Raw genomic sequence first — 26,124 nt, 5'->3', positions numbered from 1 at the left:
TGTGTGTGTATGTATGTGTATATATATATATATATATATATATATGTTTGTCACACTTTGTTCTGCTCAATTAATATTATCGTTCTATAAACCTAAAGCTACCTGTTTTAGCCATGTTTATTTTACCCTCATGTCTGACTGTTATTGAAACTGAAACTCAACCAATGAAAACATTTTATCTTTGTTATTTTAGGAGCAACAAAAGAAATTGGTTCTGCCCTAACCAGGATGTGTATGAGGCACCGGAACATAGAGTCCAGGCTGAAACATCTAACAGTGTAAGTATCTTGAATTCCTATATACACCTACCATTGGGCTGAGGGAAAAGATTTATGGCCACAAAATCTTGGGAAAATGTATGTAGTGCCCCCTCCATTTTACAGTTAAGTAAGTTACAGAAAAAATTTACCTCTGCACCACGACGCATTGTTTACATCCGTAAGACGGACACCAACTGAAGCAGGGGTGCCCAAACGGCAGATCCCCAGATGTTGTTTTTAAACTACAGCTTCCATGATGCTTTCTCATTCTTAAAACATTCTAAAGGTATGCAAAGCATCATGGGAGTTGTAGTTTTACAACCTCTTGGGGGTCTACCTTTTGGACACCCCTGAACTAAAGCAACTTAAAGTATGTTTTTATAAAGACAAACACACACATATTACACACAATGTAATGTATGATCTTAAGCGCTTGGTGACATATTGCAGCATTGTTTTATGCTTTTTTTATGAATGCCATCTCACATTTCTCACACCAAACTGGAACTTTTTTCCCCGTCTTCTAAATATGCTTTTAATGAATACCACAAAACGTGTTTATTGCTATTTTACAAGCATTCACAGCTTTCCTGCCAGTAGAATGGTAGTTATTTTAGCTGTCCATCAGCAAGGAGCTTCCTATTGGATCTATTCCCAGTGTTTGATAAGATTTTAAGCTGGTTCTAGAAACCAGCCCAAAAAATTTAGTAGCCGTCATCAGACGCAGTGAGACGAGAGTTGTGTGTCATGCGCCACGGGGGGAGTAGACAACACTAATCACTACCAACGTGGGGTTATTTATCAGACTGAAAATTGTTATGAACGGAGAACAAAATTATAAACATTTAAACATTGTTGGTTGATTTCAAAGTACTCTGCACCTCCTAGTCACAGGCCATTTTAGCCTGAATTTTGCCACTTGGTTTTTAATGCACTACAGGTCAGTGTTTAGTGAATAAGCCTCATACAGCAGCCATCTGTTAACCACATGGTCCACAAATCACATGCTGAAACAACTCTGCACAACTATAAAATACACATTTTGTGGTGCCAACAGATGGAAAGCAGTTCGTACCCAAGCACCCTAAAACGTGTGCAGCTGTCAACCTCATGAAGTACGCAAATATTACACAATGCTCACCAAACCCTGAATATAGAATATAATTTCTCTCCATTGAAAATTCTGGCACACAGAAGGAGCAAATGGTGGTTGGAAGAGGAATTAAATAGGACAAGGGAAAATTCCAGATGCAGTAGTCGGCTGTACAAAGCAAACCTAACACATGCACAGCTAGAACTGTCATTGGATCGTGTAACTTAATTGAATGTCATCAGAGATTTGTGTTAAAATATAGTGCAAGTGGATGTTTAAATTCAAAAAGATTTCTCCTGTAGTGTGCATTAGTTATTTAGTTGTTAATAGTGCATTAGGGTGGGGAAGTCTTGCTTTCAAAGAGCCTTATAAACCTTAACACTGGGTACTATTAGTCAGGGGACACTTATAAAGCATCTGCATTTACTGAGAACACCTATAATACCTCGACATCTGTTTCCTACTTGAAATGGTCATAATTCACGAAGAAATGAGTTTGTATATTTAACAGAGAACGCTGTGCTTGTTTAGATTTCTGAAGCTATGTTTTGGATATTCCATACTAATGTAGGCGTTTTTAAAACAGAGTTTTAATGGCTACCTAGACTTTTGATGGTCCATAAGCGGTTGAAGGAAAAATATCCACAAGCAATAATAAAAGAGAGTTGTGATCATTGCTCCCACTGTATTTTTGACATATTTAGTATTCTACTGGTGTGATCAGATATTACTTGGTGGGGAATTGTGTGTGTTGGAAAAAAAAAAACTATTATTTATATTTACTTATATTTGAAGATCACTTTCTGCAGACTTGCTCCATACTCTGCGTGGCTTCTTAAAGGAAAACTATAGTCATCAGAACCACTACAGCTGGTGTCTATAGCATGTCCCTGCAGGCCAAGCACTGTAAATGGTTGCCTTTTCAGAGAAAAGGTAGTGTTTACATTGCTGCCTAGTAACACCTATAGGTGCAGTCACTCAGATGCCCACTAGAGTTGCTTCCAATCTCCGTGGAACCTACGTTCAGCGTCTCCACACACTGCATTTTGAGCGCAGTGTTTTGCCGTGTATGCGCAATAACCTCCCAATGTTTTTTCATATGGGTAAAGTCGCAGCGAGAACAGCGTGGTTAGGGAGAAAGGGTAAGTTGAATTACCCTTACACACCACGGAAAGCCTCTTAACAGGTTGTGGGAATGCAGCAATTGTTTGCAGCAGCGATATTGCTCACAGAGCAGTGTATGGCACTTTTAGATGCATATTATAAATCATGTGTAGGTCTTTGCGTAAACTAGAAAAATTATATAGCACAATGAAAACTATTTTAAATATGCGTCACCCTTGTGTTAAATATGTGAATTAGAATTAGTGTTTATTGTCTTCTCCATTGCATACATGGGCTGAATTTACAGTCTCCGAAGGCTGGTGGAGAGTGGAAATTTTGGGTCTTATAAATCTATCGAGATCTCCAGCTACTTTTTTGAAAGTTCCTTTGAGGATATAAAAGCACATTCTCTCCCCCCAAGCCTTAATCAGAATATTACAGTTGCAAGTTCTGGGAATAGCCCATGGCGTGATTAAAATTGTAATTAATTATATTGAATTATACTATGTCCTTAAATAACACTCACACAAAAACAGTTTTATTACCTGTAATACAGAAAGTCGCAGTATTATTTCATATGTGAATGTGAACAGGGCACCATCATGTTTTGAAAGTGTCTTGCTTGGGCGTTTAAAGAGACAGTTACCAGAATATCAGTGTTGCATACCTGACCAGCCTTTTGCGGTCCTAAACTGAAATATAAAGCATTTACTTTAACATTACCTTAATAGGAGAAATGTGACCAGATTCTCCTGCAGAATGTAAACTATCAGACTAATGTACTCATGGTGCTGGTGAGTCTCGGACAGTTGAAGTTGTTTCAGGGGTGCTTTTTTTTAGATGCATATTGCCTTAACTGTCACAGCAAGTTTAATTAGAAGCTGGAAACACAGAGGGAGTTGCAAAAACTGTCAAATATATAAACAAAAAAGGGAACCCATTTCAGACTGCTTTCAAAAACCCTTTAGAAAATTGAAGCAGATTTTGAATCACCACAGAAACACCATTGTTCAAATCACGTTTTGACCTCACCATTGTATCTATTTCAATTACTTGGTAAGCTACTCCCTAAATTGACTTTGTAATCAATTGTGCCATGAACATCTGCCAATTTGGTAAAGATATTGGCTTCTTGTATTCAAATAATTGACCAGTTTTTGTTTTGTTTTGTTTTTTTCTTTTGTTTGTTTGTTTTTTAGTGCCGAGATTTTTTATTTTTAAAGTAGTTCTGTGCACTGTCTGGGTGCAATAGATGTGACATCCTTACTGGGGCACCAGTGGCCATGACGGCCAGAGGAATGATTAGATATAGTATAGGTTATACTTACCTTAACCTGTCCCTTGCGGGTGCCACCATCTTCTTTTATTTGCTCCTCTTCAGCTGCCAGGAGTTAAGTCAGTTCTGTACGTTCGCTCTTGAGGTCTATGGAGGATCACGTGAAACTGCAGCATTCTCCATAGAATGTGAATATTTCACATAGATTTTTTTTATCTTTATGAAAAACTCATTTCAGATATGGGGGGTGGCAGAGCCACTTTAAGTGCTTTATATCTCCAAAATGCAATGTAGTGCATGTGTCACCAACACTGCCATTTATATATGCTCTTTAATAATATTTCCCCATTTCTATTGGTGTTCATTATATGACTCACAAATAATTGTGTGTAGTCTAAACCAGGACTGTATTTTAAAGAGTGTATATGTGTGTGTGTGTGTGTGTGTATGTGTATATGTGTGTGTGTATATATATATATATATATATATATATATATATATATATATATATATATATATATATACACACATATACACTCTTTTTAAAATACAGTCCTGGTGTATATATATAATGATGTCCTTGTTCAAGAAAATTAGACGCATTCAAAAGTAGGCATCATACAATAGCAACAAAATAAATTCCAAAAAGTAGTTTAGTAATGTATGCACAATGACAAAATACAGTGTAAAGAAAATGTAAGGAAATATCAATAGAATTAAACTAATGTAAGTAAGTTTCTAAGAAAAGGGGAAGCAAGTGAACAGTCTGTTCTTGAGTTTCTTGTGTTGGAAGCAGGAAAAATGGGCAAGCAAAATATCTGAGTGTTTGACAAAGGTTAAATAGTGATGGCTAGACGACTAGGTCAGAGCTTCTTCAAAATGGCAATTCTTGTGGTGCATTCCCGCTGCGCAATGGTTAATACGAATCAAAGTGGTGCAAGGAAGGACAACCTGTGTACCAATGTCAGAGTAATGGGCAACCGAGGCTAATTCTGACCATGACAGAAACGTGTAAGAACACACAGTGCATCGCAGTTTATGGATCCCTATCCACCACCAAAAGTGCCTTCAATGAGGACATGAGCGTCCGAACTGGACCATGGAGCAATGGAAGAAGGTTGCCTGGACTACTGAATCACGTTTTCTTTTAGATCATGTGGATGTCCGGGTGCATGTGTTTTGTTTCCTGGGAAATATATGGTAGCAGGAAGCACTTATGGAACAAGGCAGGACTGTGGAGGCAGTGTTTTGCTAGGATACCTTGGGTTCTGGCATTCATGTGGATGTTACTTGGACATGTGCCACCTAGCTAGAGATTGTTGCAGACCATGTACACCCCTTCATGGTAATGGTGTTCCACGATGGCAGTGGCTTCTTTCAGCAGGATCACACACTGTCACACAGAAAAAATATACCGTATTTTTCGCTCCATAAGACGCACTTTTTTTCCCCTCAAAAGTGAGGGGAAATGTCTGTGCATCTTATGGAGCGAATAGGAAGCTTTACTTACCTGTCTTGCAGCGTTGGCCGGCAGCACAGGGCGCACCGCGGTAGTGGAACTTGAATTTCATGTTCCGGTTTCCGGCGGGACTGAAAGGAAGTGTGCACAAGCTGAGTGCGCACTTCCTTTCAGTCCCGCCGGAAACCTGAACATGAAATTCAAGTTGCACTACCGCGGTACGCCCTGTGCTGCCGGCCAACGCTGCAAGACAGGTAAGTAATTATGGGACAAGGGGAGGGGGACAGTATGGGAGAGAAGAATATGGGGAGGGGGATGAAGTCTATGGGGGGTGGATGAAGTCTATGGGGAGGGGGGGAATGAAGTCTATGGGGAGGGGGGGAATGAAGTCTATGGGGAGGGGGGGAATGAAGTCTATGGGGAGGGGGGGGATGAAGTCTATGGGGCGGGGGGGGATGAAGTCTATGGGGCGGGGGGGGATGAAGTCTATGGGGCGGGGGGGGATGAAGTCTATGGGGCGGGGGGGGATGAAGTCTATGGGGCGGGGGGGGATGAAGTCTATGGGGCGGGGGGGGATGAAGTCTATGGGGCGGGGGGGGATGAAGTCTATGGGGCGGGGGGGGATGAAGTCTATGGGGAGGGGGGAGATGAAGTCTATGGGGAGGGGGTGGATGAAGACTATGGGGAGGGGGTGGATGAAGACTATGGGGAGGGGGTGGGTGAAGACTATGGGGAGGGGGTGGGTGAAGACTATGGGGAGGGGGTGGGTGAAGACTATGGGGAGGGGGTGGGTGAAGTCTATGGGGAGGGGGTGGGTGAAGTCTATGGGGAGGGGGTGGGTGAAGTCTATGGGGAGGGGGTGGGTGAAGACTATGGGAGGGGGGGACACTATGGGACAGGGGAGAAAAAAAATATTCTGTACAAACTGTCCCATAGTAAAAAACACTATGGGACAGTTTGTTCAGAATATTTTTTTTCTGGGTTTCTTCCTCTAAAAACTAGGTGTGTCTTATGGTGAGGTGCGTCTTATGGAGCGAAAAATACGGTAAGTAATAATTTAGGTGTTGCCTTGGCCTCCAACTTCCCAAGATCTCAACCCGCTTGAGAATCTGTGGGATGTGCAGGAACAAATACTATCCATGGAGGCTTTACCTAGCAACTTGCAGGACTGAAGGGATCTGTTGCATAGTTTTGGTACCACAGGACATGTTCAGGTGTCCATGCCTCGACGCATCGGAGCTGTTTTGGCAGCCCAGGTGGAACGATATTAAGCCGGTGCCTTTAATGTCTGATCAGTGTATATCAGGAGGTATGTCTTTGTTTTTTGTTGTTTGGACATGCCACGAATATCTTTGTATGTCCTCCAATGTTTTTGAAGAAATTTAGAATTTTTCCATATTTATTTTTTCTGTCTGCCTTTTCGAGCCACTCCACATGGAACACGTTTGCCAATGTTTTTATTTTTAAAATGATCTAATAAAGGGGGTGAGGGCTTATCTAAATACCCAAATTGTTTTCTCACTACAGCCACCAGTATGGTAGATAGTTGTTTGCATAGATGTGGACGTGCAAGGCCAGATAGCGCAAAAATATCTGTAAAGTAAATGTGCAGAGACTGCAAGGTGGTGGCTTATCTGCCAACTTGAATCTCGATCTTGTACAGGAGAAGACAGAACCACAAACCGTTAGAGGTCTGCAGGAGATTCAAGTTATTGATAACATTTACATGTGCGTGAGGTTCCTGTGTGCATTAATTAGATATGTATGCATAGTGTACGAGTTTGAAGTCCATATCTCTAAGTTACCGTGGAGAGTGTAATGGAAGGAACATAAATTTTAACCTGCATGTATGCAAAAGTGGTGGGTGGAGATGGAAGTGGTTTGTTCACGTTGGGCAGGACTCTCAAACTCTGCTCCTCTTCCCCCCCCCCCCGATTTTGCTAATCTACACCTCACATGATTCTGTGGCTACATATTGTATTCAATTAATTCTAGGACTCGCCTTGGCCATGTGGGTGACCAGAGCATTAGATCCAAAATGTAGGGATGAGTGTTAAACGTAAAGTTAAAAATCTAGTTGGAAACGCGATAAGAGTGTGACAGATTAAGGTTATGGTTTGCCCACAGAGTACATGGAAGTCCGCTTCCTTGCTATTAAAATGTGTTTTGAAAAATGTATCTTAATTGTAAAAACAGTTGCTTACACTATAATTTCCATACATTCAATACAGGGAGAGTTAACGGTTTCTGGCTATGTTCTGGACTGCGATGCAGGGTATGTGTAAAAGTGTAGAAAGGGAAATGGACTAGCGACAAGGGACAATTGAGCTTTAAAAAAATATATATATATATTGATTTGTATATGCCCATTCTTTTATCAGCTGTGTGTGCGTCTCTTATGTCGGTCTGTGTCTATCATGTAGTATGTGTATGTAATTTTCTACGTAATTGCACACTGGTCAGGCATTGTGATTGCTTCAAAGACCTATTTCTCTGTATATCCCGAGGGAACTCCGAGATCTTTGCAATTAAATGTTGGTTTTGATCAAGCTGGTAAAACCAGTATTATCGCATTTCACTTCCTTATGTAGCCCTTTGTTAACACAAGCAAGCGCAACACTGTGTTTTTGTTAGCATTTTCTTTTAACGAATACAATATATTTGGTTAAGTGTAGCACACATTTTATTTTTTTTTGGTCTCGTTTCTCACAAATTTCCACCTGCTGTGATGTCTTGATGACCTAATTATATTCACATTATGAGGATTCCAGGCATGTACAATGTACCCACAAGGGTGTGATTCTAAGTTGCAGAATGAGTCAATCGTAGAGATTCAGTCACTCTACAACACGAAACCTCTAGAGCTTGTTACTCTAACCAGAAAACCAGTGATGACTAAGAACGAAGATGGAGCTTTGATTTAAAACTTTCTGATGCTATTCATAATTTTATGTACACATAGCGAAATGGGAGATCACTGTCATGATGCATTGCCAGCCTACTGGGGATCTACCATATGCCCAACCCTAGGTTAAATAAACATTCCAAGGACCATAAGCCCTATGCCTCGCTGGAGTGCCCTGGCACTGTCCCGCGTTAAGTAGTCAAACCTTTAATATGGTTTGACTACTTACATTGGCCTCAACATGCAGCTGCAGGCTTTAGTAGTCTCTGGTTAGGGCTGCACTAATCGGCTGAAAGTGTCATTGCAAGCTAATAGTCGTCACTGTGTGGCTTACAACATAGCTAAATTTTTCTTTATTTGCAGCAATATATGTGCACAGCCGTAGTACAGGCGCTCGCATTGAAAGTTTATGAGCATGTGAGAATGCTTAGTGTGAAAATGCTGTACAAGAACATCTATGGCCACGGGGAAATGCTTCTCCCTCTCTGATGTCTGAATGGGCTCATAACTGCAGTGAATCACAAAAGCACATATCATTAATGTAGACAGGAAGCACCATAACTTAGGCAAGGGGCAATATGTGTTTCTGGTGCCTGAAATGCCTCATATTTACATGTAGAGGTTTTTTTGCACGAAATTAGAAAATTTTATTTTGTACATTTTACTTCCTGTCATTCCTTACAGCAACCTCCTGATCTGGAAATGCTTTAGATAATAAATACGAAGGATAATTGCCTCCACAGATTACTGACAAACAGCACATGTTATTGCCATTATTTTTTTAGGTCTTTTGGGATTCAAGAGAGTCTGGGAAGTTGTAGTCACTGTGCATCCGTTCTGTCGCAGGCGATGGTTGCTTGGTTTGCAGTCATGTTGGTATTGCCCAAGAAATGTAGAAGCCTTCCCCCCCCCCCCCCCCCCCCTATTATTTTTGTGTAATCCTAGCTCATTGATAAGTTTTTGTCATTGAAACACCAAAGTTTCTCACGAGGTGTAAAGCCAGTGATTCAACTTTTCCTGGTCTCTCAGGTTTTTTTGTTTTTTGTTTTTTTTGTTAAAGCTTTAAATCTTAACACATGTGAACTCCTGTATTTCTGGTCTATTGCATTCATTTACTTAAATGCTTTACTTTAAAATCCAGAGGTGCAGTTAGTCCGCAGCTTTTCATTAAGAGTACAGGATGTGCCTTATCAAACCCAGAGAAACACTGGGTCTCTCTTTTGTCAATGCCTAGAAAAGCATGTAATAAAATGATGAGTTGTACACTTTGCATATAGTTCCTGCACCTATTTATAGAAGAGGCAGTAAAAATCTGCTTTCCGAGCCAACAATCAGCCCTTGCAATGTTTAACCACATTAAAGAACTTCTGCTGAAGACATGTCCCACCGTAATTGTTTAGAGTCTTTTGCCTAAAACAGATTTTTTTACCTCCTCGCTGAATAGCTCTTGTTTCAATGCTATCCCACACAAATGACAGATCTGAGACGCAAACCGCTTAAATAAGATTCAGTTTCTTAAAAACATGTACCGCTGACCTAGTGGGAAGTTTAAGCAACAACAGAAAAGGAAAAAAAGGAATATAGCCGTTTCATCTGGTCGAGTTGAGAGAGAGCAAAACAGTTATCATAAACTACACAATCTGCATACACTCGTTCAATGTCCTCACGCACAGCGCACACATGAGGTTTCCAGGACTACAGGTCATTTTACTTTATTTAACCGCAGTTGAAAGGTGCCGTTTGGACCTTGAACACTGTATGATGCCATGGTACATGCCGTGTTCATTTTGTCAGCATATTTGAAGAAGTAGTATGTGTGTGTGTGTGTATGTGTATATATATATATAATAACAACAAAACATTTAACCAGGAAAGGTACATTCAGATTACTCTGGTTTTCAAGTACGTCCTGAGGATGTTACCTTAGCCCAACATCCAGGGGTTGTTACTATTACCCAATTTAATGGTACTCATTTGATCTACCTTGGAAGGATGAAGGGCTGAGTCAACCCTGCCATGATTTGAACCTGCAACCCAAGGGTTGAAGAGATTCTGCTAATGATGCATTAGCCACGTATCACCCCTCACCTCCACCTCCATCTCCATCATTCAGTGCATTGCAGGTGTTAATTTTTACATGTGTGTATTAACATTGGGAGTATAATCCTCTTGGCTATTTCTCGAGTGGAAGATGGTCTGTATTCTGTAATTCCAGTGTTTTGTATTGTAAGCCAGCAGGCTGGTATATTTGCAATCTAAATTGCATTAGGTGGTATCCTACCACATTGCTTACCTTGGTTTTGTATTTGTTCTACTTGGGCCAAGTGGCACTCATCCACCCAGAGATTAGCTAGTCATTTATCCCTCATTTAGCATCTTTACTGGATTGTACAGGTGATACTTGAAAAATTAGAAAATATCGTGCAAAAGTTCATTTATTTCAGTAATGCAACGTAAAAGGGGAAACTAATATATGAGACTCATTACATGCAAAGCAAGATAGTTCAAGCTGTGATTTGTCATAAGTGCAATGATTATGGCTTACAGTTCATGAAAACCCCAAATCCACAATCTCCGTAAATTAGAATATTGTGAAATGGTGCAATAATCTAGGCTCACAGTGTCCCACTCTAATCAGCAAAGTAAGCCATAACACCTGCAAAGGGTTCCTGAGCCTTTAAATGGTCTCTCAGTCTGGTTCAGTAGGAATCCCAATCATGGGGAAGACTGCTGACCTGACCGTTGTGCAGAAAACCATCATTGACACCCTCCATAAGGAGGGAAAGCCTCAAAAGATAATTGTGAAGGACGTTGAATGTTCCCAAAGTGCTGTATCAAAGCACATTAATAGAAAGTTATGTGGAAGGAAAACGTGTGGAAGAAAAAGGTGCACAAGCAGCAGGGATGATCGCAGCCTGGACAGGATTGTCAGGAAAGGGCCATTCAAAAGTGTTGAGGATTTTCACAAGGAGTGGACTGAGGCTGGAGTCAGTACATCAAGAGCCACCACACACAGACGGATCCTGGACATGGGCTTAAGATGTCGTATTCCTCTTGTCAAGCCGCTCCTGAACAACAAACATCGTCAGAAGCGTCTTACCTGGGCTAAAGAAAAACAGACCTGGTCTGTTGCTCAGTGGTCCAAAGTCCTCTTTTCCGATGAGAGCAACTTTTGTCCAGGGTCAACGCAGCCGTCTACCAGGAGATTTTGGAGCACTTCATGCTTCCTTCCGCAGACGAGCTTTATGGGGATTCTGACTTCATTTTCCAGGACCTGCCTGCCCACACTGCCAAAAGCACCAAAGCCTGGTTCAATGACCGTGGGATTACTGTGCTTGATTGGCCAGCAAACTCGCCTGACCTGAACCCATTAGAGAATCTATGGGGCATTGCCAAGAGAAAGATGAGAGACATGAAACCGAACAATGCAGAAGAGCTGAAGGCTGCTATTGAAGCATCCTGGTCTTCCATAACACCTCAGCAGTGCCACAGGCTGATAGCTTCCATGCCACGCCGCATTGAGGCAGTAATTGCTGCAAAAGGGGCCCAAACCAACTACTGAGTCCATATGCATGCTTATACTTTTCAGAGGTCTGATATTGCTCTATGTACACTCCTTGTTTTATTGATTGCATGTAATATTCTAATTTACTGAGATTGTGGATTTGGGGTTTTGCATGAGCTGTAAACCATAATCATTGCACTTATGACAAATCACGGCTTGAACTATCTTGCTTTGCATGTAATGCGTCTATCTCATATATTAGTTTCCCCTTTTACGTTGCATTACTGAAATAAATGAACTTTTGCACGATATTCTAATTTTTCGAGTATCACCTGTATAAGCGTGTTTGAATTGATTGATACATTTGCATACCAGCAAAGCAATGGTAACAGAGACATTATTTATAAAATGCCAACAAATTCTGCAGTGCTGTACAATAAGTGGACTAGCAAACGAGCAGTAGCAACGAGACCAGTTGGACATAGATGGACAGAAGGCGCTGCGGGCCCTGCTACACAAGTACTATATTTCAGTTTGTTGGATTAGCATGGGCATACTTTCTGTGTAGGAATGATTTTTGTCACCCTACTCCCCCCAGTCACGGCTTGCCTCCTATTACATCCAGCAGATGATCTATAGAGGCTTCAGAGTCACCAGCCATCTGTTTCATACGTTATGTAGGCAATGAGTTAAAGAAAATGTTCACAACAAAAATGTTAAACCTGTGAATGTCCCTTGCTTTGCATGAGTGAAACCGGTATTATAGCTGCAGTGTTTAATGCAAAATGTGGCAACTATAATACATTTCATGCAGGGAGTCCAGGAATGAGAAAACCATTTCAATATAACTTGTGCAAGAAGCAGATGTTTTGGTGCTTTGGTTGGTGTCCAAGGACAAATTCAGATTTGATCACTTACTTCTATAAAGGGGATTGTACAATTGAGTACAATGTGTCTCAGATCTGTGCATATTGTTAAGAAATATATATACGGTATATATATATATTTTTTTACCAGTTGTGTGATCAAGTTGAATGCAATTGACTTGTGTTTTTTGGGGAGGGGGTGTGGGGGGTTTGTTTTGTTATTCTTGTTAAAAATACACAAAAAATGTATTGTTTGTGGTGGATAAGGGGGGGTGTGAAGCCAGAGAAATGTCAATGGCTGTATTAGAGGATTGCTCAATGTCCTTGTTACACTGACGCATAACCTGCCCTCTCTTAACACTTCTTTTCATGCAGAGCTCTGTCCGACAGCTTGATAAACCCCTTGGAAATAAAAATTGAAGAGTGGAAAAAGATTGCAAACCAGCTGGACAAGGACCACGCTAAAGGTAATTAAATGTGGGCAGTTGTAAATTGGTCAAGAAGGACAGCCAGTCCCTTGATTTAACGGTTTGTACATTATGTGTTGATACCACAATATGATTAGTAATTCTCTCCGAAATCTAGTCCTGTATTTAGGACGTCTTCGTCAGTGACATTTGTTCAGTGAATCACAGTATTAGTGTGTGGCCAAAATCTAAAAAAAAAACACAAAGTTAATATGTGAGCATATCATGAATCATTTAACCCTTGTCTAAGGGGTGCCAATATGTGCCAGTTTCTATTGGAATCAGCATTTTTTGTAAAATAATAGAATACACTAGTCACATATGAACCACTTCAAGAAGCTAAAGTTCTTTAGGTGTGTGAATTGGCCCATTAACACTGGAATGTAAGGTGACGTCCAGGCAGGGCCGGTGCTTGGATTTTTAGGTACATAGGCGAAGATGCATTTTTCCGACACCCTCCCCCCCCCCCCCAAAAAAAAACATCTTCACCTATGTGCCTCTTAACCAGCCCCCCTCCCATTAGTGGTCCCTTAGTGTTCTTCTCCCCTCCCCCCTCTTTTCCCTGTCTCTTGGTGTTTCTCTCCCATTCCCTCCCTGTCCCTTGGTGCACCCCACACCCCTTTAGTGGTCACTCTCCCCTTCCTGGTGTGCCTCCTACCTCTATTGTTGCATTGCCTAGCGGAGCAGATCCCCTAAAGGAGTTTCAGTTTTCTGTACCCGACCAAACTGACAGGGAGTGCTCTCTCTGTGAGCACCTCCTGTCAGTCTGGCCAGGTACAGGAAACAGAAGCTCCTGTACCGCGCTCCGCTCCGCTACACTCTGTACACACTGACAGTCACACACTCAATGACAAACACACAGACGTCACTGACAGACACAGACTCATTGACACTTATTGACAGACACACTGATAGTCACACACAGACTCAATGACAAACATACTCTCACTGATTTGACACACACTCATACACTCACATGCACACACAGACGCACTCACTCACATGCACACGCACACACACGCTGTTGCTCGCAGACGCACACGCAGTCGCTCGCACACGCAGTCGCTCGCAGACGCACACGCAGTCGCTCGCGGACGCACACGCAGTCGCTCGCAGACGCATCACATACATTCACTAATTATTTTAGAAATAAACATTTTCCACCCAGCCTCCCTACCTGGAGAGCTGGTGTGGATGATAATCATTCCCTGGGGTCCAGTGGGGCTGCTGGGCGGCAGTGCTGAGATCAGACGTGGCGAGGGAGCTCTTATCTCACCTCTGCTCCCTCGCGCGCTGTCTGCTGATACCGCGGGAGCCAGCCCTGCGTCCAGGTATTCCAGGCACTATAACCACATCATTTAAATGAAGAGGTTCTAGTGCCTGAAGTGTTCATTTACTTTAATAACACTAGTGTAACTGTTCATTTGTGTACACTTACTTCTAACACTGCTGTGTGTGCTCAATCTGTGTATAGTTAGTTGTGTACCCTTTTGCAACATTGGCTCGGCTGCGACCTAAAAAGCAAAGTGATCACATTTGTCAGGCAGAACAAACTACCTAGACTTACCCATAATCTCCTATATCGTCCTAAACTTAGAGGAGGGTTGGGTCTGCCCCACATTGCAATTGCAGCTCAAATGGCCCAAATCTACACTGGCATTCTCCCCCAGAATTTAGAGCATGGGTAGACAAAGAATCCTTATTGACAGGGGTTGATTTACCCCAGTTCTACATTTGGGTTCCTAACACTCATAGAGCCCACCTAAGAACCACCTGCCCAGCCATCCTCCACTCAATTCAGGTTTGGGACCAGACAGTGCAAAAATACGTCCTGGGGAGAGTCCCTTCCACAATGACACCAGTCCTTAGAAACACAGGCGGTTTCCACCGAGGATGAGGGCACGGGACTTCAGGGGGATGGAAGCTACGAGTCTACAAAGATACATTCACCTGTACATAAATAATCAGTCACCTATGACCACCTGCGCACCCTGGCCCCCTTCAGTCGCAGGCCTATTTCTGCTATACACATATTAGAGACTTTGTGCAAAACAAAGAGGTCTGTGCAGTAGCAAAGAACTAACTAACCTTCTTCGAGAAACTATATTTTTCATGGAGACATCCTAAACCAAATTAATTACACTGCTATACCAACATATCAGCTCTGAATCAGGAGAATGGGGAACACTCCGCTATACCGACCAATGGGAAGCCGACCTGGGGGAGGTACTGAGAGAACTGATTGGTAGGATATATGGTAGGCCTGTGCTAAGGTTTCCATGTGTGTAACTTTGCAGGAACAATTCTGTAAAACATTATTTAAATGGTGTACGACACCAGTTAAGCAATGTCACATGAATTTTGTAACATATAAAGTTAAGGCATCGCTGTGACTTCTTAAAGGACCACTATAGGCACCCAGACCACTTCAGCTTAATGCAAGGTCCAGCTAGGACTAACCCTTTTTTTTTTTTTTTTTAATAAACATAGCAGTTTCAGAGAAATTGCTATGTTTATAAATGGGTTAATCCAGCCTCTAGTGGCTGTCTTATTGACAGCCGCTAGAGGGCTTCCGCGCTTCTCACTGTGATTTTCACAGTGAGAAGACGCTGGCGTCCATAGGAAAGCATTGTAAATGCTTTCCTATGAGACTGGCTGAATGCGCTTGCCGCGCATGCGCATTCAGCCGAAGAGGAGGAGGAGGAGGAGGAGAGCTCCCCGCCCGGCGCTGGAATAAGAGAGCTCCATCCAGCCCGGCGGGAGTGGGACCCTGTAGGGTTGGGGGCACCCTCAGGGCACTATAGTGCCAGGAAAACAAGTGTGTTTTCCTGGCACTATAGTGGTCCTTTAACTCACTGAGCACTATTCTACTTTAGGGCAGCTATACAGATATTAAGGTAGCCCCAATACAGTCTAATCGATCCACAGTGACCACCTATAAGATAACCAGGGCAGCACTAATGGGCTGGTAATCCAGGGACACCGGTTCTTTGTTTATGGTCACGTTTACTTTCTGTGCCATATAAACAAAATGCAACAATCCGAAACTCTTATATCCACAAAACTGTATATTTGTGAACGCTGATCCACTGCATACACCTCACCTGCATGTGCCACAAATGCTTGTACCGATGTATCACAGTCTGCACTATATTAAATGGATTGTTCACCCCTAAATAATTTGGTGGGGTTTTTTTTGTTTTGTTTTTTTAACACAGTTCGGTGAAAATATGTACTGTATATAAAATAATATATTTACTGAACTATTTTAATATTTTGTGCTCACCTTCTTTATAGTATTTGCCATTTACTGGGTCAATAAACCAATTCTTCTAATTAAGCCATGATTTCTCTCTGCAAACTTCTAAAAAGTGAAATTATTGGCTACTTATTACTCCTAATTTTTTTTCACACTTAATAAAGATCATGCATTACAAACTAATGCGAATAACCCCTACAAAGTAGAAAACAATTAACAGGTATTTACCTTTAAAATGTCCTTTGGTGCACTGTTTAGTCTATCAGACCCTTCCCATGCCAAAAACTCTTCTCCCCTAAAACCTCACACAGTACGGATTTGAGGGATAAGCCGTTTTACCCCATTAGCAGTTCCACTTATCACTTGATACATAGCTGGGTTATTGCCTAGATATCTGGTCTATGTTAAGGCAGAGCCACCATCTGCACATGTACAGTTCCTGGCTCTCATTTCTGGGAGGGGAGAGCTCAGCCCAAGTCGTGCATGTAGGTTGGAAACATCACATGCAAAACCTGGAACAAAACTTTTATATCTCGCCAGCAAAGAAAAACAGATAATTGCACAATAATCTACGTAGCGAGCTGAAGTAGTTATGGTGCTTAGACTAACCCCCTCAGTTTCTATACCAGATCACTTATCACACTGACCCCCACTTAGATGTTCTAAATAGTGCATGCTGACCTTTTTTAAATTCTTTATTTTTGTGTAATACAAATAGCTTTGCAAGGCCACAATAGCATTAGCAAGCATACAATAAGACATGCATAACAGATTCATGGTCTTGATAAGTAAGCACATTTTTGTTAATAAGATGATTGCTACAGGTTAGATAGCATACATCCAGATTGCTATATTGCAGTAAATTCTCAATTTTGTTTACCAACTGGACTATGAGAGTAGATTAAGTAACTGTGTAATACAGCTATTATCAAAGAGAAACGGTCCTCAGTGCTATCAGGTGTATGTCGCGTAGAGTATAGGCTGGCTAGAGGACACATAAATCAGGCTTAACTCGCTGAGCAGGGTGTGTGCCATTTAAGTGGGACTGTCATATATGCGTGAAAACCTGTCATTTTTGCCTGTAGGCAAGTTACACTGAGTTTATTGGAGGTCATTTAGTTGCTCCAATGGCCATTGGAGGGAATGCCCGCCTGCCAACGTCAAGGCAGACCCCCCTAAGCGGGTCCTAACACTGACCCTTCAGCCTGCTTCCTTGAGCTTCTGGCAAAGATATCTCTAATGAGACAGAAAGGGGTATTTTTTATATACACCCCTATACTTATACTTATTAACCCTTAATAGGGAACACATGGGATGGGCAGCAGCATTGTAACCAGGCTGTGTGATACAAATACAAAAAGAGAAGTCCTGCGCTTAGTCCCATTACTGCTGGGCCAGCAGCAAGGACTACAATACACATTAGGACCCGCTTAGGGGGGTCTGCCTTGACGTTGGCAGGCGGGCATTCCCTCCAATGGCCATTGGAGCAACTAAATGACCTCCATTTGTCTAAATATACATAGGGATTAAGGAGAAAGCGCAGGTAACATTTTCTTTTCTTTGGTTTTTACTATATATTGGGGCTGATGTGTATTGTAGTCCTTGCTGCTGGCCCAGCAGTAATGGGACTAAGCGCAGCACTTCTCTTTTTGTATTTGTATTTACACTGAGGTTATTGATTGGAGACACATGTTTAAGACTACACAGAATACCAAGAACCAGTCTCAAATAAAAGGGAGAGTTCTAACAGAGTAGTGTAGCAGGGGAAAGTTAGGGTAAAGTAAGGGTGGAAAGAATAGAAACCGCTGGGGTCCCCCAAACAACAGGAAACTTTCAACAGCTCAAATACACAAGCCGAGATACGAATGTCCCGTAGCCAGTCAGTTTCAGTCCACACCAACCCGATAGAGGTTAGGCGAGAGTTCCAGAGTCCCTAGCAAGGCATCCCTCCTGTCCCAGACCGCGTCACTTGACTTGCAGCTCCATCCGTTTTCATTGATCATCCGCTTCTTGTACATGCCATGTGTTCCCGGGGAGTGTGCCATGGAGGGGATAGGGACCCCAAGCAGATTGCCTTTTGGGTGTGTGGTAGTGCAGCTGGGCTTTCGACAGCGCTGGTCCCGCTTCGGTCTCTCCCGCAGTTGCCGTTTCCTCATGTGAGGCATTCTGCAATGTGAGGTCGGCCATCCCCTGAGGAGACCTCCTGCCGTCTTAGGTGAGTGTGGCAGGGGCTTCCCAGTACTCATGGTCGCTGCAGTACCGGGTGGATCTCGTAAGGTTTGGGTGCTGTGTGTGTTTTCGGGCGCTGGCTTATTCAGAGCCAAAATTCCTGGCATAGCTGCTCGAACTTTGCTTCAAACATAGCTGCCCAGTTCTGGTGCTCTGGGATGGATTGTTGTGATGGGGGTTGCAGGTCGGCGGCCATCTTGAGCTCACCACGCTGTCTCAGGATCAGCTTCTTTCGGCTCAGCTGTGAGGTGAGTTCCCCAGCAGGGACCAGGATATCCCCCACTGGTCGGGGGGGGAGGGCACAGGGCCTTGTTCACATTCGTTTGGGCCCCGGGCTGGGTTCTATTAGGCAGGATAGTGGGGCAGCTGCCGTCCGCCCCACTCACCGCCGGAGTAGGCCCCGATTGGGGCATCGGTGCCCTCTCCTCCAGGGGACTGCAGCTCGTCAAGCCAGCCTCACCCTGTATCCAGTAGCCCCTTTGCTCCGTGGACCGCCGCTGGTGGTCGCTAATAGTGCCGAAAATCATAGGTTCTATGCTTAAAGTTTGGTGGCTTGCAGGAGCTCAGCGTGCATGTGGCCATCCAGCTCGGCGGTCCGGCCCCGCCCCCCTCATCTTTTTTTTAAATCACTAGTTCACATCCATATCACATGCAGCACACACATCACACCACCAATATACACCTGCAGCACTCATGAGTATATTTCTAAATTCTTTAATAACATGGTTTATTTCAAGCTGTATCTCCTCTTTCAGAATATAAAAAGGCCCGAGCCGACATAAAGAAGAAATCTTCAGACACAATAAAGCTACAAAAGAAAGTGAAAAAAGGTACTTTTTTTTTTTTGCATTTTAATTTCAAACTTATCTAAAGTCATTTTTATTTTTAGATGATCTTTTCCATTTGTAACTGTCCTATATCAGTCGTCTTGGACTGACTGTTTGTGAACTCATCTCATACAACAATTGTAACCTCACTTCATGTACGGAGTAGGAAGTCATAGCTGCTATGATGCCCATTTTCCATGGGTAAATAACCCACCACATTTCCGCTCCCTGAGACCGGGTCTGTCACAAGGGTTCAGTATCTCGATGTCAAGAGGCAAGGAGCAATTGTACAAAATTCAAACATAACTTGTATTGAACAATATGTTTTTCCCTATTATTGTTCAATAATTATTGTTTTAATTCTATCCCATATCCAATTCACCTTAACAACGCCAAGTTACTGAACAGGCCCACTGAGGTTATATATAACCCTCTGATGGATATGTAAAATTTTGAATTCATATGTATAAAATAAGTATACTGTTGTGTTAATTTGTATGTTCTTCAAGTGTTTGGCTAGTTGTTATACAGAGTGTTTACTGGTAATGGGAAATGTACAGGGCGGTTTTGGGTGAGCTTAACCCCTTAAGGACCAAACTTCTGGAATAAAAGGGAATCCTGACATGTCACACATGTCGTGTGTCCTTACGGAGCTAAATCCCTTAGTCCCTCCTTTGTGTCCTAAATGTGTTTCTTCTTGAAGCTTCTTCTTTTTTTGGGTGTTTGAGTGTATAATGTTGCTTCACAGCAATGTATGTAAAATAAAATGTGAATTGTAGTTTAAAGACATTTTACTGAGTTATAACTCAAGTCTTCTAAAATGTCCCAGTCTGGCCAAGTCCCAACCATGCCCACTTAGTTGTCGCCCTTTTTGACCGTTTGACATGAGTTGTAGGTTATAAATTACATCCCAGAGATTCATTTTTACAATATATGCACAACATGTGCTGTGTATAGGAGAACTGACATTAGTCAAATACAGTAATGCTAATCAGGCAGGTTTTTTTCCCCATATTCCCAATGACTCTAAGCATCATGGGAAATGTAGTTGAGAAACTTTTTTTTTTTTTTACCACGGTTTTCTATCACTAGACCTATTGTCTAACTTGTATAGTTCATTCCTTCCACAGGATGCATCCTTATTGCCAGGCTGTGTGCAACTTTTGAAATATTTATGATTGTCAATTTATTTGTTCGTCATCGAAATAATTTTTCGCCAAGTCACTTATCTGATATTCAACCAAAGGTTCTAGAGCACTGTAAATATTTAAAATTCGCACAGTGTGGTGTTTTTTTCTTTTTTTTTTTTTTTTTTTTCTTTTTTCATTCTGTCTGTGGCTTTTTTTAGTGCTAGACCTCAGAGGGTCACAAAGTACATCTTCCTTATTTATTGTGGTAGAAGGGGGATGAAAACAATTTACTTGTAAAATGTCCCGGACAATTTTAAGTGGACCTCCGAAAGAAACATCATGTCTAATGATTCACATACTTTTTCAACGCTGTTCGTTTTTTTTGTTGTTGTGGTTTTTTTTTTTTTTACTTCAGTTCTACCAAAGGCATCTTGTAGTAGAACAGATTCTGCCTGTTGATAATTCACAGGATTTATGTCTTACAATTAAACTTCCTGCTTTTAATACTTGCTTAGATTAATAGACATGTTTTTGGGGGAAGGAAGTCTAACAGGAAATAGGAATGACAGGAAATTGAAGGCCTTTCAGAGACCTCTATAAGGATAAAAAAAAATGCAACTTTTTAACATTTACCATTAGTACATAGTTTAAGATTTTTTTTCCCCAACACTAAGTTATATGTTTATATATGTACAGTCATGCATTACAATTTATCTGAGCAAGTGTCTGGGCCGGTGGGGAGGGGGATGGGGGAGAGAGACGGGAGACATTATTTTACCGACATAAAAAAATAAGAATCTACTTACAATGAAAAGTAACTCACTTCTGGAGTGCTAAACAAACTATTGTGAAGAAACTGGAAAGGCCAAAGGCTGAAAATTGTGATATTGAACAATGGATGATGTTCAGACAGCCGAGTGGATGGTTCGGTCGTACGCCAAATGTAGATTAGAGGGCTGACTGATCACTATTTGAAAAAAAATATTTTTGCGGGCTGGGTGAGTGTTACAATGGGTCATGGTTAACCATCACAAATTGTCCTGATGGAGTAGAAGAACGGTACATACTGATAATTCGTTTTTCTATTAATGTAAAACATTTAAAGTCATGCAATATATTGAAATGGAAGGAATAAGTCTGAAGTTAGAAATGTCTTCAAGCTATTATTTTGCCACAGCTAAGTTCACATTGTGACTTGCTTTCCCGTGGTGCTTGCATTGCCAATGTGAGGTCACAGTGGGGCTAAGATAGGTATAATTCTTTAAACATGAAAGGATTACTCCATCATAACTAGTACAGCCTGCTGTAGTGGTTATGATGCCAGGTGTACACAGGCCTGGTCGCCAATAATGAGGCAAACCGTTTGCCCCGTTACCTGGGTCCACACCGGGCTCCAATGCTGCCTGGTGGTCCAGTGACGCCTTCCCAGGTTCTGAAGAGTTGTCATTCATCGGCGAGCGTCTGCCAGTGAATGCTATTCTGTGCTGATGACCCCCCCCAATGGCACTGCCAGAGGTGGACTTACACCTCCGGCTGTAGAGGAGTTAAACTCCATATGTGCAGCTTTTCAAAACGAAATACTACACATACAGGCTCCAAGCATCATCACCATTCAAATCGATAAAGTTGTTATGGTTCTTGGAGTAATCCTTTAAATCGGGGCTGTCCAACCTGCGGCCCCCCCAGATGTTTCTGAACTACAACTCCCATGATTCCCTGGCTATCTGTTTCATTGAAAAATCATGGAGTTGTAGTTCAGCAACATCTGCGGGGCCGCAGGTTGGACAGCCCTGCTTTAAATGTTCGCTTGTGGTGTGCTGGGACTGTCACAGTGCTTGTAAATTAACACATGAGTAGACAAAGACCATTTTCTAAGGATTAGTTGCAAATACAATTTTGTTTGTTCAGAACCGCCTTACGCAGGAAGACGTTAATTAATATCTGCCAATTAATGCTCTAATCAAGAAGCAAACCTATAAAAGCCACAAATCAGCACATTGATGTATTCTCTTTGTACATGTTTAATTTTTCTAAGTGACTGGCGAACCACACACATGAAGAGGAAGTTTAAGTATTACTCATTCACAAAATCTACTTTTTTTAAAGTAGAAGTTTGGAAAATGTTTTAACCCTGTGTGTTATTTAAACCTGGAAAGCGTAAAATAGAAAGGGAGAGGGTCATAATTAACCAGAGTTATTCACTAAACTGTGAATTGTCCAGGGCGTTTCAACTTTTAGATCAAATATGCAAATGAGGGGGTGGAGGCGAAGAGGGAAGCAGACTAGGTCCCAGTTACTTTCCTTTATATTCCATAAATTTATTTCACCTCTGAAAGAAACAAAATTCTCTGCCAGGGCTACAGTCTGACCCCCTGAATTGGCAGATAATGACCTTCCCCAACTTACACGCAGTGCAGTAAATGAAGATTCAAAGAACAAAACTTTATTGCTACTTTTATAAGGAGGCGAGATGGAGGGCTCTGCTGTCAAACAGAGCAATGCAGATATTAATGGTTGTTGCTGTAGAACTTTGCAAATACCTGTAGTACACACAAATGTCTTTCATTTTTCTTTTAATTTTTTTGTGAAAACTGACATTTTAGAATTGACTCTACATATTGCTCTCGATTAGGAGTAGTGAAAGTCTGCGTGCAGGGCTTAATTTTGTATGTTTATTACATCTTTCTGAATCATGGGCAAAACACCAGGCTTTGATGAATAACTTAAAAGCCGATACTTTTATGTTTATTTTAACGTAACCTGTATTCCATGTTTTATTCTATACAGAATAGTTAAAAAAAAAAAAAAAAAGTTTCTGGTGATTAAGAAGTGTGAATAGTAAACATGCAATGGATTTCTAATATCCTCTGTGCTTGATCCAGTTGGCCCTCACTTTGTCATATTGAAATAAACCATCTTGATGGATTTTTGGTCTTTTTTTTTTTTTTTCCCTGGTCTAATGAGGATGTGTTTCCACGGACATTTGCAAGAATGACTTCAAGGTTCTGTCTTTCAGAATGGTTTTCCTGTAAACGCGTGGATTTTTCTTGGCATCTCCGCGCCACCCAATCTAGGAACACAAAGATGTTCTTCAGTTTGTAAATGTGTATAACGATTAATTTGTTCTTCAATGGAAAAAAAAAAAAAAAAAGGGAAAACTTTTCTACAACCGTCCGGTTTGTGTTAGAAAACACGTCTCTAAAAGCCCACATTTCTGGCATTTCCCTCTGTAGGTTTCCATTTGCATGAATATGTGCCTGTTACGTTGCTATGCCTTTTAGACAACCACAAGCAAGTTTCCTACCTAAGGCTCAAACATAATTGCAGTGAAATGGAAGGGAATGTCTCGCTAGATGAGATCATCGGTTCCCTTTTTTCCTTGTTTCAGTATTGAATCATTCAGAAGTAAATTTGGTCACTAGTGGGAGATATACTCCAGCTTTTCAAAAATTGGTAATAATTACCACCATGGGAGTCAAAATATTTTTCTTTAATTCTGTTTAGCCCCTACAGCTAATGTAGATCTACAGTGTTTTGACAATCTTAAGGTGAAAGGAAGACTGTTGGCACCATCATTACTTTAGGTGATTGACGTGGTTATGGTGCCATGAGTCTGTGAGTCATTGCTTAGTCACTGTTTAGTAGGGATTCTCAGTCCTCAACAACCTAAATCCCAGTCTCCAATAACAATATGGCAGCTGCGAATTTGTTTCTCTGCTTAGATTATTCTCTGTCTCATAGACATTAGTGTTGTTGTCTTGCACATGCAGATAAAGCACCTGAAGGACAGGCCAGCAGGGGACAATGCTCGGTAAGTATATCTGCCTTCCACATCACACCCAAGCCACCACAACCTGTTCAGGGATGTCACGTTCCGGATTCCTCCAGTGTAACATTATTCATATACTGCCTATGGGCATAAACCGTATGTCCAAGGAAGCCTGTGTTATCTGTGCTAGCCTTAGATTAGTTACATTGTTACACCATATTCTGTTTATCTCGTTTCCTATCTCCTTTATGCATTTCATCGATAAGGCATATTTACTGCGATCCTTAACCACAACAGAATACTTCCTGTTTTCACCTTTGTTTGATGGCATTTTTGCTGTTGACCTTAAACTGATTATTTTTTGGTTTCTGGCTGAATATCGTTATAAACGATCTGCACTTTTTTTTCTCCAATGTTGAGTGTAGCTGACTTGGAATCCGTTTTTTAAAAGTGTTTCAGTTGTATGTAGGTAGTACAGTTCTTTTGTGATAGACAGGCTTTATCTATTAACAAATAAATTTTTCCCATAATTAATGTCGTGCAAGTTGGTCTTCTGCTTTTATGGATCATCTCCTTTAGATGGCTGGCCTACACTACATAAACACCAATACAGTTATGACAACCTGGGACAAGCATCTGCTTTAACCAGGGTGACTGCTATTTCAAAGAATGGTATTAACCAATGGGTGCCTAATCTGTCACTCTGAATGCTTTTGAACTGCATTACCTATGATGCACAGCAAACTTACCCTGTTTTTTTTTTCTAACTACACTGGCTTCACTGGCTGAACCTTCCATAATTACCTTGCAGGGTTAAGTTCACCTCTAGTGGCTTTCTACTAGATAGAGCTGTCTACCAGACTTCAGGTCCACTAAATGACACCCTACATGAGGACATCCAGTGTTGGCTAAAACCCTATAGGAAAGCATTGATTCATTGCTTTCCTATGAGGCTGTCCTAATGCTCTTGCTGCACATGCGCATTCGGAGGTGGAGCCTGACCCAGCACCATGGGACATTGGCGCTGGAATCTGGTCATGTTTTAACCCTTTATCTGAGGGTAGGGGGAGCAGTAGGTAGTATAGTTTCCCTTTAAACTCCTTACTGTCCCTTTCAAAGCCTCGCTACTCTGGTCCTCGTAGTTTCTGCCCTTATCACGAAGAATACGCCTTTGTGTCCCCTCTTCTTCAGGACCCAAGACTGCTGACATTAAACCATGGTACTCTAGATGTAGATAAGTGTGTCTGCATATCCACACATTTATTAATGCAATACTTCTTACTCTACTGTGACATTATTGTCAGGTGTGTGTTTTTTTTTTTGTTTTTTTTTCAAGGCATTATGGAAAATAACAGTAGTAGCGTGTTGTACTTTCAAAGTGACTTTTTGAAACCCCCCCCCCCCCCCCCCCCCCCCAAATAAAAAAAAAGGACGTGGTATGGAATTTTATTTTTAAAATCTAAAATCAACTGAGAATGACTCAACAAAGTGATATTGGGAAATATGTGCACGGCATTTTAAGTCTTTTAATAAATGAAGAAGAAAATGTCATTTTTCATTTTTGCCAGATTACATACTTCATCATGAAATTTTCCACATACCGCATTTGTGAAATGTTTGGACTTAAATCAATAGCCCCATGACTTGTGACAGCAAATTTTATCTTCATCTAAAAAGACATACATTTTTATACACAAAGAAGCTGTGGATATTTTGTGTATTTATTTATTTTTTACATGGAATTGCTTTGCTCGCCCACTAGCGAGTTGAAATTCACCTTTTGATGAATGATGCAGCGGCAAGTAACTTTTAGATCTGGCCAGTTGTGTGGGACCTGACATATTTGAGCCCTAGAGTTAAGCGTTTAAGGCAGGGTTTCCTATCATGCTAAATCAAAGGGCCGTTTGAAGAATTTCCTATAACATTACCGTTTAGGAAGTTGTCATAACCAAAAACTAAGAACAGGAAATATTGA

The 26,124-nt window shown here is 41.5% G+C and overlaps 1 protein-coding gene across 5 annotated transcripts in view; it reads left to right on the top strand.

Moving 5' to 3' along the window:
* The window catches only part of LOC134611668 (protein MTSS 2-like), a 137,572-nt gene that overhangs the window by 87,871 nt on the left and 23,577 nt on the right, over nucleotides 1-26,124 (top strand). For all 5 annotated transcript variants that reach the window (XM_063455786.1, XM_063455783.1, XM_063455787.1 and 2 more), the window contains exons 4-6: nucleotides 194-278; nucleotides 12,844-12,935; nucleotides 19,179-19,253. In XM_063455786.1, the coding sequence (XP_063311856.1) occupies nucleotides 194-278; nucleotides 12,844-12,935; nucleotides 19,179-19,253 (252 nt within the window). The remainder of the gene's footprint in view (nucleotides 1-193; nucleotides 279-12,843; nucleotides 12,936-19,178; nucleotides 19,254-26,124) is intronic.

This window comes from Pelobates fuscus, chromosome 5 (genome assembly GCF_036172605.1).
Source record: "Pelobates fuscus isolate aPelFus1 chromosome 5, aPelFus1.pri, whole genome shotgun sequence".
In the NCBI taxonomy this organism is placed as follows: domain Eukaryota; kingdom Metazoa; phylum Chordata; class Amphibia; order Anura; family Pelobatidae; genus Pelobates; species Pelobates fuscus.
This window is presented reverse-complemented; position numbering and strand designations above follow the sequence as displayed.